We start from the raw sequence: 12,978 nt of genomic DNA, 5'->3' as shown, positions 1-12,978 counted from the left end.
CTTATTTCACGTGTTTCTATAATGTCCTATGGGGAAACTGAAGGGTGGAGAGACAATTGGAAGCCTTTCCCTGTTTGACCACTAGGTTTTATGGGTATTACAACACCTCCACTGTGGGGCTCTATGTAGTCGGCCTGGAATGCGACCTCTGCCGCTAAATCCAACAGCCCCTCCCTCTGATTCCACACCCGCCCCCTTCCTCACAGTGATTGTTGCTTCAACCTCCCTTCACCCCACCCCTCACTCAATTACCCAATCAAAACACTCACCTCCCCTTATCTCAGCTTAAAACGTCAGCCCCGAAACCTTTGTCTTTATCGTTCCCCCTATGTAGCTCAGGGGGAAGATGTTCTGTGTGACACATTCTTTCCTATGCTTACCCAACCATGTCCAGTCACTCACCCCTACTTTTGACCAATCAGAACGTTCCTGCTGTGTCTTTAAATCCTCTCTGTGACTCTCACCTCTGTTCCCTAACTCACCTTGTGCTAATATGCTAAATCACAGGCGTCAAACTCATTCCATGTCTGCAGGTTTTCACTCCTCTCTCAGATTGATCAATTCAGACTGTTTAGTTAGTAACTGCCCTGAACTGGTTGTCCAGGTCTTAAGGAACTGCCCTGACCTGGTTGTCCAGGTCTTATTGAACTGCCCTGACCTGGTTGTCCAGGTCTTATTGAACTGCCCTGACCTGGTTGTCCAGGTCTTATTGAACTGCCCTGACCTGGTTGTCCAGGTCTTATTGAACTGCCCTGACCTGGTTGCCCAGGTCTTATTGAACTGCCCTGACCTGGTTGTCCAGGTCTTATTGAACTGCCCTGACCTGGTTGTCCAGGTCTTATTGAACTGCCCTGACCTGGTTGTCCAGGTCTTATTGAACTGCCCTGACCTGGTTGTCCAGGTCTTATTGAACTGCCCTGACCTGGTTGTCCAGGTCTTATTGAACTACCCTGACCTGGTTGTCCAGGTCTTATTGAACTACCCTGACCTGGTTGTCCAGGTCTTAACTGAACACAAGTTGAGAGAAGATAATGAAACCAGCAGACAGAGTTGGACTCTCCTTCGCTAAATCAATAAAATGGCATTAGTGCTCAGCTTGGGATACCTGTGGGTTATTGATGACAGTATTGTGAGCATGCTGGGATACCTGTGGGATATTGATGACAGTATTGTGAGCATGCTGGGATACCTGTGGGATATTGATGACAGTATTGTGAGCATGCTGGGATACCTGTGGGTTATTGATGACAGTATTGTGAGCATGCTGGGATACCTGTGGGATATTGATGACAGTATAGTGAGCATGCTGGGATACCTGTGGGATATTGATGACAGTATTGTGAGCATGCTGGGATACCTGTGGGATATTGATGACAGTATTGTGAGCATGCTGGGATACCTGTGGGATATTGATGACAGTATTGTGAGCATGCTGGGATACCTGTGGGATATTGATGACAGTATAGTGAGCATGCTGGGATACCTGTGGGATATTGATGACAGTATTGTGAGCATGCTGGGATACCTGTGGGATATTGATGACAGTATTGTGAGCATGCTGGGATACCTGTGGGATATTGATGACATTATTGTGAGCATGCTGGGATACCTGTGGGATATTGATGACAGTATAGTGGAGCATGCTGAGATACCTGTGGGATATTGATGACAGTATTGTGAGCATGCTGGGATACCTGTGGGATATTGATGACAGTATTGTGAGCATGCTGGGATACCTGTGGGATATTGATGACAGCATTGTGAGCATGCTGGGATACCTGTGGGATATTGATGACAGTATTGTGAGCATGCTGGGATACCTGTGGGATATTGATGACAGTATTGTGAGCATGCTGGGATACCTGTGGGATATTGATGACAGTATTGTGAGCATGCTGGGATACCTGTGGGATATTGATGACAGTATTGTGAGCATGCTGGGATACCTGTGGGGTATTGATGACAGTATTGTGAGCATGCTGGGATACTTGTGGGATATTGATGACAGTATTGTGAGCATGCTGGGATACCTGTGGGGTATTGATGACAGTATTGTGAGCATGCTGGGATACTTGTGGGATATTGATGACAGTATTGTGAGCATGCTGGGATACCTGTGGGATATTGATGACAGTATTGTGAGCATGCTGGGATACCTGTGGGATATTGATGACAGTATTGTGAGCATGCTGGGATACCTGTGGGGTATTGATGACAGTATTGTGAGCATGCTGAGATACTTGTGGGATATTGATGACAGTATTGTGAGCATGCTTGCTAAAACCAGATACAAATCTCCTAAATCAGATAAAACATGCCTCAAACCAGTTTGTGTTAATTTAATCTGGTTTTCCTAGATTCAAACTGGTTGATGTTAGTTTATACCAGATATACTACCAAGCAGGATCAATGTCCTATCTGCATGACCCCTCTATGTTGAACTGTCTGTCTCCTATACATGTCAATCACTAGGGGGTGTGTCTGTTTGGCTGGATGGATGACCCCTCTATGCTAACTGTCTGTCCCCTACACATGTCAATCACTAGGGGTGTGTTTGTTTGGCTGAATGGATGGTGTGTGTCTGAGTGAGAGAGAGGTGTGTGTGTGTGTGTGCGTGTTGATGCATGTGTGTGTGATTGTGTGTGCGTGTGTGTGTGTGTGTGTGCATGCATGTGTGTGCAATTTTATGTGTGTGTGTGTGTGCATGCATGTGTGTGTGATTGTGTGTGTGTGTGTGCCGTCAGTACCTGCAGCATTGTGTGTTGTTCCACAGCTTGGCTCCTACCCCAAACTGAGAGAAGAGACAGAGAGAATCGTCACAACCTACGTCAGAGAGAGAGACATCAAAACCAAAGACCAGGTGAGAGAGAGACATCAAAACCAAAGACCAGGTGAGAGTGAGACATCAAAACCAGAGACCAGGTGAGAGAGAGAGGTAGATGGAGAGAGAGACATCAAAACCAGAGACCAGGTGAGAGTGAGAGATAGATGGAGAGAGAGATCAAAACCAGTGACCAGGTGAGAGAGAGACATCAAAACCAGAGACCAGGTGAGAGTGAGAGATAGATGGAGAGAGAGACATCAAAACCAGAGACCAGGTGAGAGTGAGAGATAGATGGAGAGAGAGACATCAAAACCAGTGACCAGGTGAGAGAGAGACATCAAAACCAGTGACCAGGTGAGAGTGAGACATCAAAACCAGAGACCAGGTGAGAGTGAGAGATAGATGGAGAGTGAGACATCAAAACCAGAGACCAGTTGAGAGTGAGAGATAGATGGAGAGAGAGACATCAAAACCAGTGACCAGGTGAGAGAAAGACATCAAAACCAGAGACCAGGTGAGATAGAGAGATAGATGAGAGAGAGAGACATCAAGACCAGGTGAGCTAGAGAGAGATAGATGGAGCGAGAGAGACATCAAAACCAGAGACCAGGTGGGATAGAAAGAGACATCAAAACCAGCGACCAGGTGGGAGAGAAAGATACATCAAAACCAGAGACCAGGTGAGAGAGAAAGAGACATCAAAACTAGAGACCAGGTGAGAGAGAGACATCAAAACCAGAGACCAGGTGAGAGAGAGACATCAAAACCAGAGACCAGGTGAGAGAGAGAGATAGATGAGAGAGAGAGAGACATCAAAACCAGGGACCAGATGAGAGTGAGAGATAGATGGAGAGAGAGAGAGAGAGAGGGGCGAGTGGGAGAGAAAGAGAGGCTGACATCTAGTCAAATGGCTACCCAGACTATTCACATTGCCCCCCTCCCCTCTCCACACCACTGCCACTCTCTGTTGTCATCTATGCATAGTCACTTTAATTAACTCTACCTACATGTACATATTACCTCAATGTGCCCCTCTCACATTGACTCTGTCCCGCCCCCCCTGTATATGTTGTTATTTTTTACTGCTCCTCTTTAATTACTTGTTACTTTTATCTCTTATTCTTATCCGTATTTTTTCAAACTGCACTGTTGGTTAGGGGCTTGTAAGTAAGCATTTCACTGTGAGGTACCTGTTGTATTCGGCGCATGTGACTAATACAATTTGATTTGATTTGACCCAACCTGTCTGTCTGTCTGTCTGTCTGTCTGTCTGTCTGTCTGTCTGTCTGTCTGTTTCAGGTGCTGCTGTTGATTGACATTGAGCTGTCTTACATCAACACAAACCATGAGGACTTCATTGGCTTCGCAAAGTGAGTTGACCTCTAGTAACCCCTAGCAACGACCTTTCAACGTTCACCTGCCTATGTAACCCCTAGCACCGACCTTTCAACTTTCACCTATGTAACCCCTAGCAACGACCTACTTCTTAAGGATTAGCCCCTTTTTTTCAATTTTCACCTAAAATGACTCACCAAAATCTAACTGCCTGTAGCTCAGGACCTGAAGCAAAGATAAAAGATCTGGTAAAAGATAATACAAAGAAAAAATATGTTATTTTGTAATTTTTTTGTACCATCATCTTTGAAATGCAAGAGAAAGGCCATAATTTATTATTCCAACCCAGGTGCAATTTAGATTTTGGCCACTAGATGTCAGCAGTGTCAGTGCAAAGTTTTAGACTGAGCCAATGAACCATTGCATTTCTGTTCAAAATGTTGTATCAAGACTGCCCAAATGTGCCTAATTGGTTTATTAATACATTTTCAAGTTCATAACTGTGGACTCTCCTCAAACAATAGCATGGTATTATTTCACTGCAATAGCTACTGTAAATTGGACAGTGCAGTTAGATTAACAAGAATTTAAGTGTAACGGATGTGAAACGGCTAGCTTAGTTAGCGGTGCGCGCTAAATAGCATTTCAATCAGTGACGTCACTTGCTCTGAGTCCTTGAAGTAGTTGTTCCCCTTGCTCTGCAAGGGCCGCGGCTTTTGTGGAGCGATGGGTAACGATGCTTCGTGGGTGTCAGTTGTTGATGTGTGCAGAAGGTCCCTGGTTCGCGCCCGGGTATGGTCTAAAATTATACTGTTACATTGGTGCCGTGACCCGGATCACTGGTTGCTGCGGAAAAGGAGGAGGTCAAAAGGGGGGTGAGTGTAATGGATGTGAAACGGCTAGCTTAGTTAGCGGTGCGCGCTAAATAGCGTTTCAATCAGTGACATCACTTGCTCTGAGACCTCGAAGTAGTAGTTCCCCTTGCTCTGCAAGGGCCGCGGCTTTTATGGAGCGATGGGTAACGATGCTTCGTGGGTGTCAGTTGTTGATGTGTGCAGAAGGTCCCTGGTTCGCGCCCGGGTATGGGCGAGGGGACGGTCTAAAATTATACTGTTACATAAGCTTTCTGCCAATATCAGATATGTCTGGCAAATAGATATGATATGTCCTGGCAAATGTTCTTGTTACTTACAACCTCATGCTAATCGCATTAGCCTTCGTTAGCTCAACCGTCCCGCTGATCCTGTAGAGGTTATAGTTTATGCACTTCATGTCAGTTGTCCACGTCTGTGTCCCAATTATCTCTCCTTTCTCCCAAAGTGTGCACTTGTTCACTTCCCTTCACTGATTTGAAAGGAAACAACTGATATATTGAAACTCCTATCTAGCCCATGCCTACTCCACCAATTCAATGCTTTTAAACTTGTGGGGAGTAGTGAACGAGCGCACACTTCAGGAAGAAGGAGAGATGATTGGGAAGCACCCCGTATGTGATAGTCTTTCTATCTGGCCTCTGTCTCCCTTGTAGCGCGCAACAGAGGACCACTGCTATTAACAACAAGAAGAGAGTGATGCCAAACCAGGTACCACAAAAAACTACCCTCCTCCTCTCTCCTTTACTTCTCTCTCTCTCTCACCCCCCTATCCTGAACTAATGGTCTGTCCCGCTGTGTGTAGGTGATCCGGAGGGGCTGGCTCACTATCAACATAAGCATTATGAAGGGGGGGTCCAAAGACTACTGGTTCGTCCTGACTGCAGAGTCACTGTCCTGGTACAAGGATGAGGAGGTAAGGAAGGGGGAGTGTGTGTGTGTGGGGGTGCGTGCGTGGGTGGGGGGGGTTATATGGAAGACCGATGCACTTGTTTCTTAAACATTTGAACCAGAGACCAATGCATATTGGTGAATGCCTGGTTTACCCAAGCAAGCTTAATACTATGGCTAGTGGCTTGACCGGATCCAACGCTCAACCAGATACCATTGTTGTCTTAGACATTCAGGATATTCAGATGATGTCACCTAGACAGTTAGCTAACTCACTAGATAGCTACTGAATCAGATGATGTCACCTAGACAGTTAGCGAACTCACTAGATAGCTACTGAATCAGATGATGTCACCTAGACAGTTAGCTAACTAACTAGATAGCTACTGAATCAGATGATGTCACCTAGACAGTTAGCTAACTAACTAGATAGCTACTGAATCAGATGATGTCACCTAGACAGTTAGCGAACTCACTAGATAGCTACTGAATCAGATGATGTCACCTAGACAGTTAGCTAACTAACTAGATAGCTACTGAATCAGATGATGTCACCTAGACAGTTAGCTAACTAACTAGATAGCTACTGAATCAGATGATGTCACCTAGACAGTTAGCGAACTCACTAGATAGCTACTGAATCAGATGATGTCACCGAGACAGTTAGCTAACTCACTAGATAGCTACTGAATCAGATGATGTCACCGAGACAGTTAGCTAACTCACTAGATAGCTACTGAATCAGATGATGTCTTCTTTTTATGTGTTTGTGTGTTGTGTCTGTGTATCCAGGAGAAAGAGAAGAAGCACATGCTGTGTCTATTTTTTAAACTTCATTTAACTAGGCAAGTCAGTTAAGAACAAATTCTTATTTTCAATGACGGCCTAGGAACAGTGGGTTAACTGGTCTAGGAACAGTGGGTTAACTGCCTGTTCAGGGGCAGAATGACAGATTTGTACCTTGTCAGCTCGGGGATTTGAACTTGCGGCCTTCCGGTTACTTGTCCAACGCTCTAACCACTAGGCTACCCTGCCGCTCCGTGTATAACTGTGTGTGTGTGTGTGTGTTGTGTGTGTCTAACTGTGTGTGTCTCCAGGAGAAAGAGAATGAGTACATGCTGTGTGTGTGTTTGTGTGTGTGTGTGTGTGTGTGTGTGTGTGTGTGTGTGTGTGTGTGTGTGTGTGTGTGTGTGTGTGTGTGTGTGTGTGTGTGTGTTTATAACTGTGTGTGTGTAACTGTGTGTGTGTGTGTCTAACTGTGTGCGTGCGTGTGCGTGTGTGTGTGTGTGTGTGTGTGTATGTGTGTGTGTGTATAACTGTGTGTGTCTCCAGGAGAAAGAGAAGAAGTACATGCTGCCTCTAGATAATCTGAAGCTGAGAGACGTGGAGAAAGGTTTCATGTCCACAAAACACACATTCGCCATCTTCAACACCGAGTCCAGGTGTGTGTGTGTATCTGTAAACAGTGTCTGTAATGTTTAGAAATACTGAGTGTGTGTACTTTGTCAATAACTAAGTGTGTGTGTGTGTGCGTGCGTGCGCGCGCGTGTGTGCGTGTGTGTGTGTGCGCATTCCAGGAACGTGTATAAGGACCTACGTCAGATAGAGCTGGCCTGTGACACACAGGAGGATGTAGACAGCTGGAAGGCTTCGTTCCTCAGAGCTGGAGTTTACCCTGAGAAAGACCAGGTAAAACACACACAGTTTTGTATTGCTGTACTTTTGAGGACCAAAGAATTGATTCCCATCCAAAATCCTATTTTCTCAAATCCCTAACCCAAAATCTAACCCTAACCTTAACCCTTAACCTAATCATAACCCTAAACTTACCCCTAAACCTAATCATAACCCTAAACTTACCCCTAAACCTAATCATAACCCTAACCTTACCCCTAAACCTAATCATAACCCTAACCTTACCCCTAAACCTAATCATAACCCTAACCTTACCCCTAAACCTAATCATAACCCTAACCTTAACCCTAAACCTAATCATAACTCTAAACTTAACCCTAAACCTAATCATAACCCTAACCTTACCCCTAAACCTAATCATAACTCTAAACTTAACCCTAAACCTAATCATAACCCTAACCTTAACCCTAAACCTAATCATAACTCTAAACTTACCCCTAAACCTAATCATAACCCTAACCTTAACCCTAAACCTAATCATAACTCTAAACTTACCCCTAAACCTAATCATAACCCTAACCTTACCCCTAAACCTAATCATAACCCTAACCTTAACCCTAAACCTAATCATAACTCTAAACTTAACCCTAAACCTAATCATAACTCTAAACTTAACCCTAAACCTAATCATAACCCTAACCTTACCCCTAAACCTAATCATAACTCTAAACTTAACCCTAAACCTAATCATAACCCTAACCTTAACCCTAAACCTAATCATAACTCTAAACTTACCCCTAAACCTAATCATAACCCTAACCTTAACCCTAAACCTAATCATAACTCTAAACTTACCCCTAAACCTAATCATAACCCTAACCTTACCCCTAAACCTAATCATAACCCTAACCTTAACCCTAAACCTAATCATAACTCTAAACTTAACCCTAAACCTAAACCCCAACCTTAACTCTAACCCTGAGCCTAAAATAGCCTTTTTCCTTGTGGGGATCGGCAAAATGTCCCCACAAGGATAGTAAAACACACACACACACACACACACACACACACACACACACACACACACACACACACACACAGGATACAAGTCTCTTTCTCACTCCAAACGAAAAACATGATTTATTTTGAAAAATAAAAACATCTTATTAGTAGCTAAAACATCTTATTAGTAGCTAAAACATCTTATTAGTAGCTAAAACATCTTATATTATTTTATTAGTAGCTAAATGTTCAAAGTCGCCATCAGACTCTTAAAATTAGCTATTGCTCTTTAGCTCTTCATTTCTGACAGTAACACACACCACACACACCACACACACACACCACACACACCACACCACACACACACCACACACCACACACACCACACACCACACACCACACACACACCACACACACACACACACACACACACACACACACACCACACACACACACACACACACACCACACACACACCACAAACACACACACACACACACCACACACACACACCACACGCACACACACACACACACCACACACACACACCACACACAGTAACACACACACACACACACACACACACAGTAACACACACACACACACACACCACACACACACCACACACAGTAACACACACACACACACACACCACACACACACCACACACAGTAACACACACACCACACACACACCACACACAGTAACACACACACACACACACACACACCACACACACACACACACACACACACACCACACACAGTAACACACACACACACACACACCACACACAGTAACACACACACACACACCACACACAGTAACACACACACACACACACCACACACAGTAACACACACACACACACACACACACACACCACACACACACCACACACAGTAACACACACACACACACACACACACCACACACAGTAACACACACACACACACACACCACACACAGTAACACACACACACACACCACACACAGTAACACACACACCACACACAGTAACACACACACACACACACACCACACACAGTAACACACAGTAACACACACACACACACACACACACCACACACAGTAACACACACACACACACACACACACACACACACACACACACAGTAGATGGGGATCCACGTATTCCTGGAAATCCTGATGGAGCATGAAGCCGCAAGCATTTCAATGTGAAGCGCTCCATATTGCTGGGTGGGGCTGAATGCCTCCATATTGCTGGGGGGGGGGGGGCTGAATGCCTCCATATTGCTGGGGGGGGGCTGAATACCTCCATATCGCTGGGGGGGGGGGGGGGCTGAATGCCTCCATATTGCTGGGGGGGGGCTGAATGCCTCCATATTGCTGGGTGGGGCTGAATGCATCCATAGTGCTGGGTGGGGCTGAATGCCACCAAAATAATCGCTAAGGATCACGGAGAAAGTGGCCGTAACTAGCAAAGGATCATGGTCGATGTAGTTGTTATCATGCTGCCTGAGAGGGTCCTCGTAGCCGGCCGGCCGGCCCGTGGTTGGTCTGTTTCAGCACATGGTCCTGTGTGACAACAAATGTAGTCAGAATGGACCAGTATTTAATTACATATCTAGTAGTCAGAATGGATCAGTATTTAATTACAGATCTAGTAGTCAGAATGGACCAGTATTTAATTACAGATCTAGTAGTCAGAATGGATCAGTATTTAATTACAGATCTAGTAGTCAGAATGGGCCAGTATTTAATTACAGATATAGTAGTCAGAATGGATCACTATTTAATTACAGATCTAGTAGTCAGAATGGACCAGTATTTAATTACAGATCTAGTAGTCAGAATGGATCAGTATTTAATTACAGATCTAGTAGTCAGAATGGATCAGTATTTAATTACAGATCTAGTAGTCAGAATGGATCAGTATTTAATTACAGATCTAGTAGTCAGAATGGACCAGTATTTAATTACAGATCTAGTAGTCAGAATGGATCAGTATTTAATTACATATCTAGTAGTCAGAATGGATCAGTATTTAATTACAGATCTAGTAGTCAGAATGGATCAGTATTTAATTACAGATCTAGTAGTCAGAATGGACCAGTATTTAATTACATATCTAGTAGTCAGAATGGATCAGTATTTAATTACAGATCTAGTAGTCAGAATGGTTCAGTATTTAATTACAGATCTAGTAGTCAGAATGGACCAGTATTTAATTACAGATCTAGTAGTCAGAATGGACCAGTATTTAATTACAGATCTAGTAGTCAGAATGGACCAGTATTTAATTAGAGATCTTGATATCTTCATTTACATGTATAGAGAACTTTAAAATAATTCACAATGGGGTTCGAAACTTGATCATAATAAACACATTTTCGATGCCCAAAACATTTGTCTGTAAAATAATTGGTTTGTCCATTCTGGCGACTGTAATTCACATAGGCTTTCTAGAGCAGACCAGGACGTTTGTGGCTGCTAGGTTGCTACACAGTACCCGACCAGCAGAGATCGTAACGTCACACTCCAGACCTTACACTGGGTAACACACGGACGTACACGCACACACACGGATGGATAAATATACACGCAATCATGTACACATACAGGTACACTCTCCTCCTCTCCTCCCTTCCCCCAGGTTGACAGTGAAGCACAGGACCAGAAGAATCCTTCTCAATGTGTCTCATGCATCCCCCCCCTCACTCTCTCTCCACCCTCACCCCCCCTCGCTCCCCCCTCCCTCCCTCCCTCTCTCTCTCCCTCCCCCAGGTTGACAGTGAGGACACAGGACCAGCAGAATCCTTCTCTATGGATCCCCAGCTGGAGAGGCAGGTTGAGACCATAAGGAATCTAGTGGATTCCTACATCGGCATCGTCAACAAGTCCATCAGGGATCTAATGCCCAAGACCATCATGCACCTCATGATCAACAGCGTGAGTGGACACCTCACTCACTCACTCACTCACTCACTCACTCACTCACTCACTCAAACACACACATACATACATATACATATATACTGGAGCACATCAGAGCACACATGCAAACACGCACACATACATCAGAGCACCTAAACACACACACACACACACACACACACACACACACACACACACACACACACACACAATCAGAGCACCTAAACACACACCAATCTATGAAAGGTATTTATAAAGCCCTTTTTACATCAGCAGATGATGTCACAAAGTGCTGTACAGAAACCCAGCCTAAAACCCCAAACAGCAGGAGAATTATACCAGATATACCAGGAGAATTATACCAGATATAACAGGAGAATTATACCAGATATAACAGGAGAATTATACCAGATATAACAGGAGAATTATACCAGATATAACAGGAGAATTATACCAGATATAACAGGAGAATTATACCAGATATAACAGGAGAATTATACCAGATATAACAGGATAATTATACCAGATATACCAGGAGAATTATACCAGATATAACAGGAGAATTATACCAGACTGACCCTACTCCCCCCGCCAGATAGACTATTGCAGCATAGATACTGGAGTCTGATACAGGGGGGGTCGTCGAGGGACACTGTGGCCCTGTCCGACTATACCCCCGGACAGGGCCAACCAGGCAGGATATAACCCCGCCCACTTTGCCAAGGCACAGCCCCGACACCACCAGAGGGATATCAATAGACCACCAACTTACTACCCTGAGACAAGGTGGTGTCTCGCCCACAAAGATCTCCTCCACCGCACGAGCCCGAGGGGGCGCAGAACCAGACAGGAAGATCACGTCAGTGATTCAACCCACTCAGGTTGAGTATAGCCTTGCATGGTGTGATTCACCCCTTCTAGGGATATCTTGGGAGAGTACTAGCAAGCCAGTGACTCATCCCCTTTGGCAGAGAATCCTAGTAGAGAGACTAAGGAGCTGGCTAGGCAGAGACAGCAAGGGTGATTCGTCACTCCAGTGCCTTGTCATTCACCCTCGCACCCCTGGGCCAGACTACACTCAATCATTGGACCTACTGAAAATAAAGATTTAGAGGTTGAGACTGAGTCTGCGACTGTCACATGGCTCCGCAGACCATTCCATAAAGATGTACCTCTATTTGAAAAAGCCCTGCCTCTAGCTGTTTGCTTACAAATTCTAGGGACAGTAAGTGATTGCATCTAGTGATTGTAGCGTACGCGTAGGTGTGTACGACAGGACCAAATCAGAGAGATAGGTAGGAGCAAGTCCATGTAATGCTTTGTAGGTTAGCAGTAAAACCTTGAAATCAGCCATTAACAGGAAGCCAGTGTAGAGAGGTTAGCACTGGAGTAATACGATCACATGTTTTGGTCCTAGTCAAGATTCTAGCAGCCGTATTTAGCACTAGCTGAAGTTTATTTATCCGAGGAGAGAGAGAGAGTCGAGCATTGCAGTAGTCT

The 12,978-nt window shown here is 44.7% G+C and overlaps 1 protein-coding gene across 5 annotated transcripts in view; it reads left to right on the top strand.

Moving 5' to 3' along the window:
- The window catches only part of LOC110510799 (dynamin-2), a 58,191-nt gene that overhangs the window by 32,080 nt on the left and 13,133 nt on the right, over positions 1-12,978 (top strand). For 4 of the 5 annotated variants that reach the window (XM_036948933.1, XM_036948931.1, XM_036948930.1 and 1 more), the window contains exons 12-18: positions 2,774-2,860; positions 4,124-4,194; positions 5,688-5,742; positions 5,837-5,947; positions 7,255-7,364; positions 7,500-7,611; positions 11,329-11,493. In XM_036948933.1, the coding sequence (XP_036804828.1) occupies positions 2,774-2,860; positions 4,124-4,194; positions 5,688-5,742; positions 5,837-5,947; positions 7,255-7,364; positions 7,500-7,611; positions 11,329-11,493 (711 nt within the window). Of the gene's footprint in view, positions 1-2,773; positions 2,861-4,123; positions 4,195-5,687; positions 5,743-5,836; positions 5,948-6,714; positions 6,810-7,254; positions 7,365-7,499; positions 7,612-11,328; positions 11,494-12,978 lie in introns of those variants that run through there. The other variant, XM_036948932.1, reaches the window with a different exon arrangement.

This window comes from Oncorhynchus mykiss, chromosome 17 (assembly GCF_013265735.2).
Source record: "Oncorhynchus mykiss isolate Arlee chromosome 17, USDA_OmykA_1.1, whole genome shotgun sequence".
Taxonomy (NCBI): Eukaryota; Metazoa; Chordata; class Actinopteri; order Salmoniformes; family Salmonidae; genus Oncorhynchus; species Oncorhynchus mykiss.
This window is presented reverse-complemented; position numbering and strand designations above follow the sequence as displayed.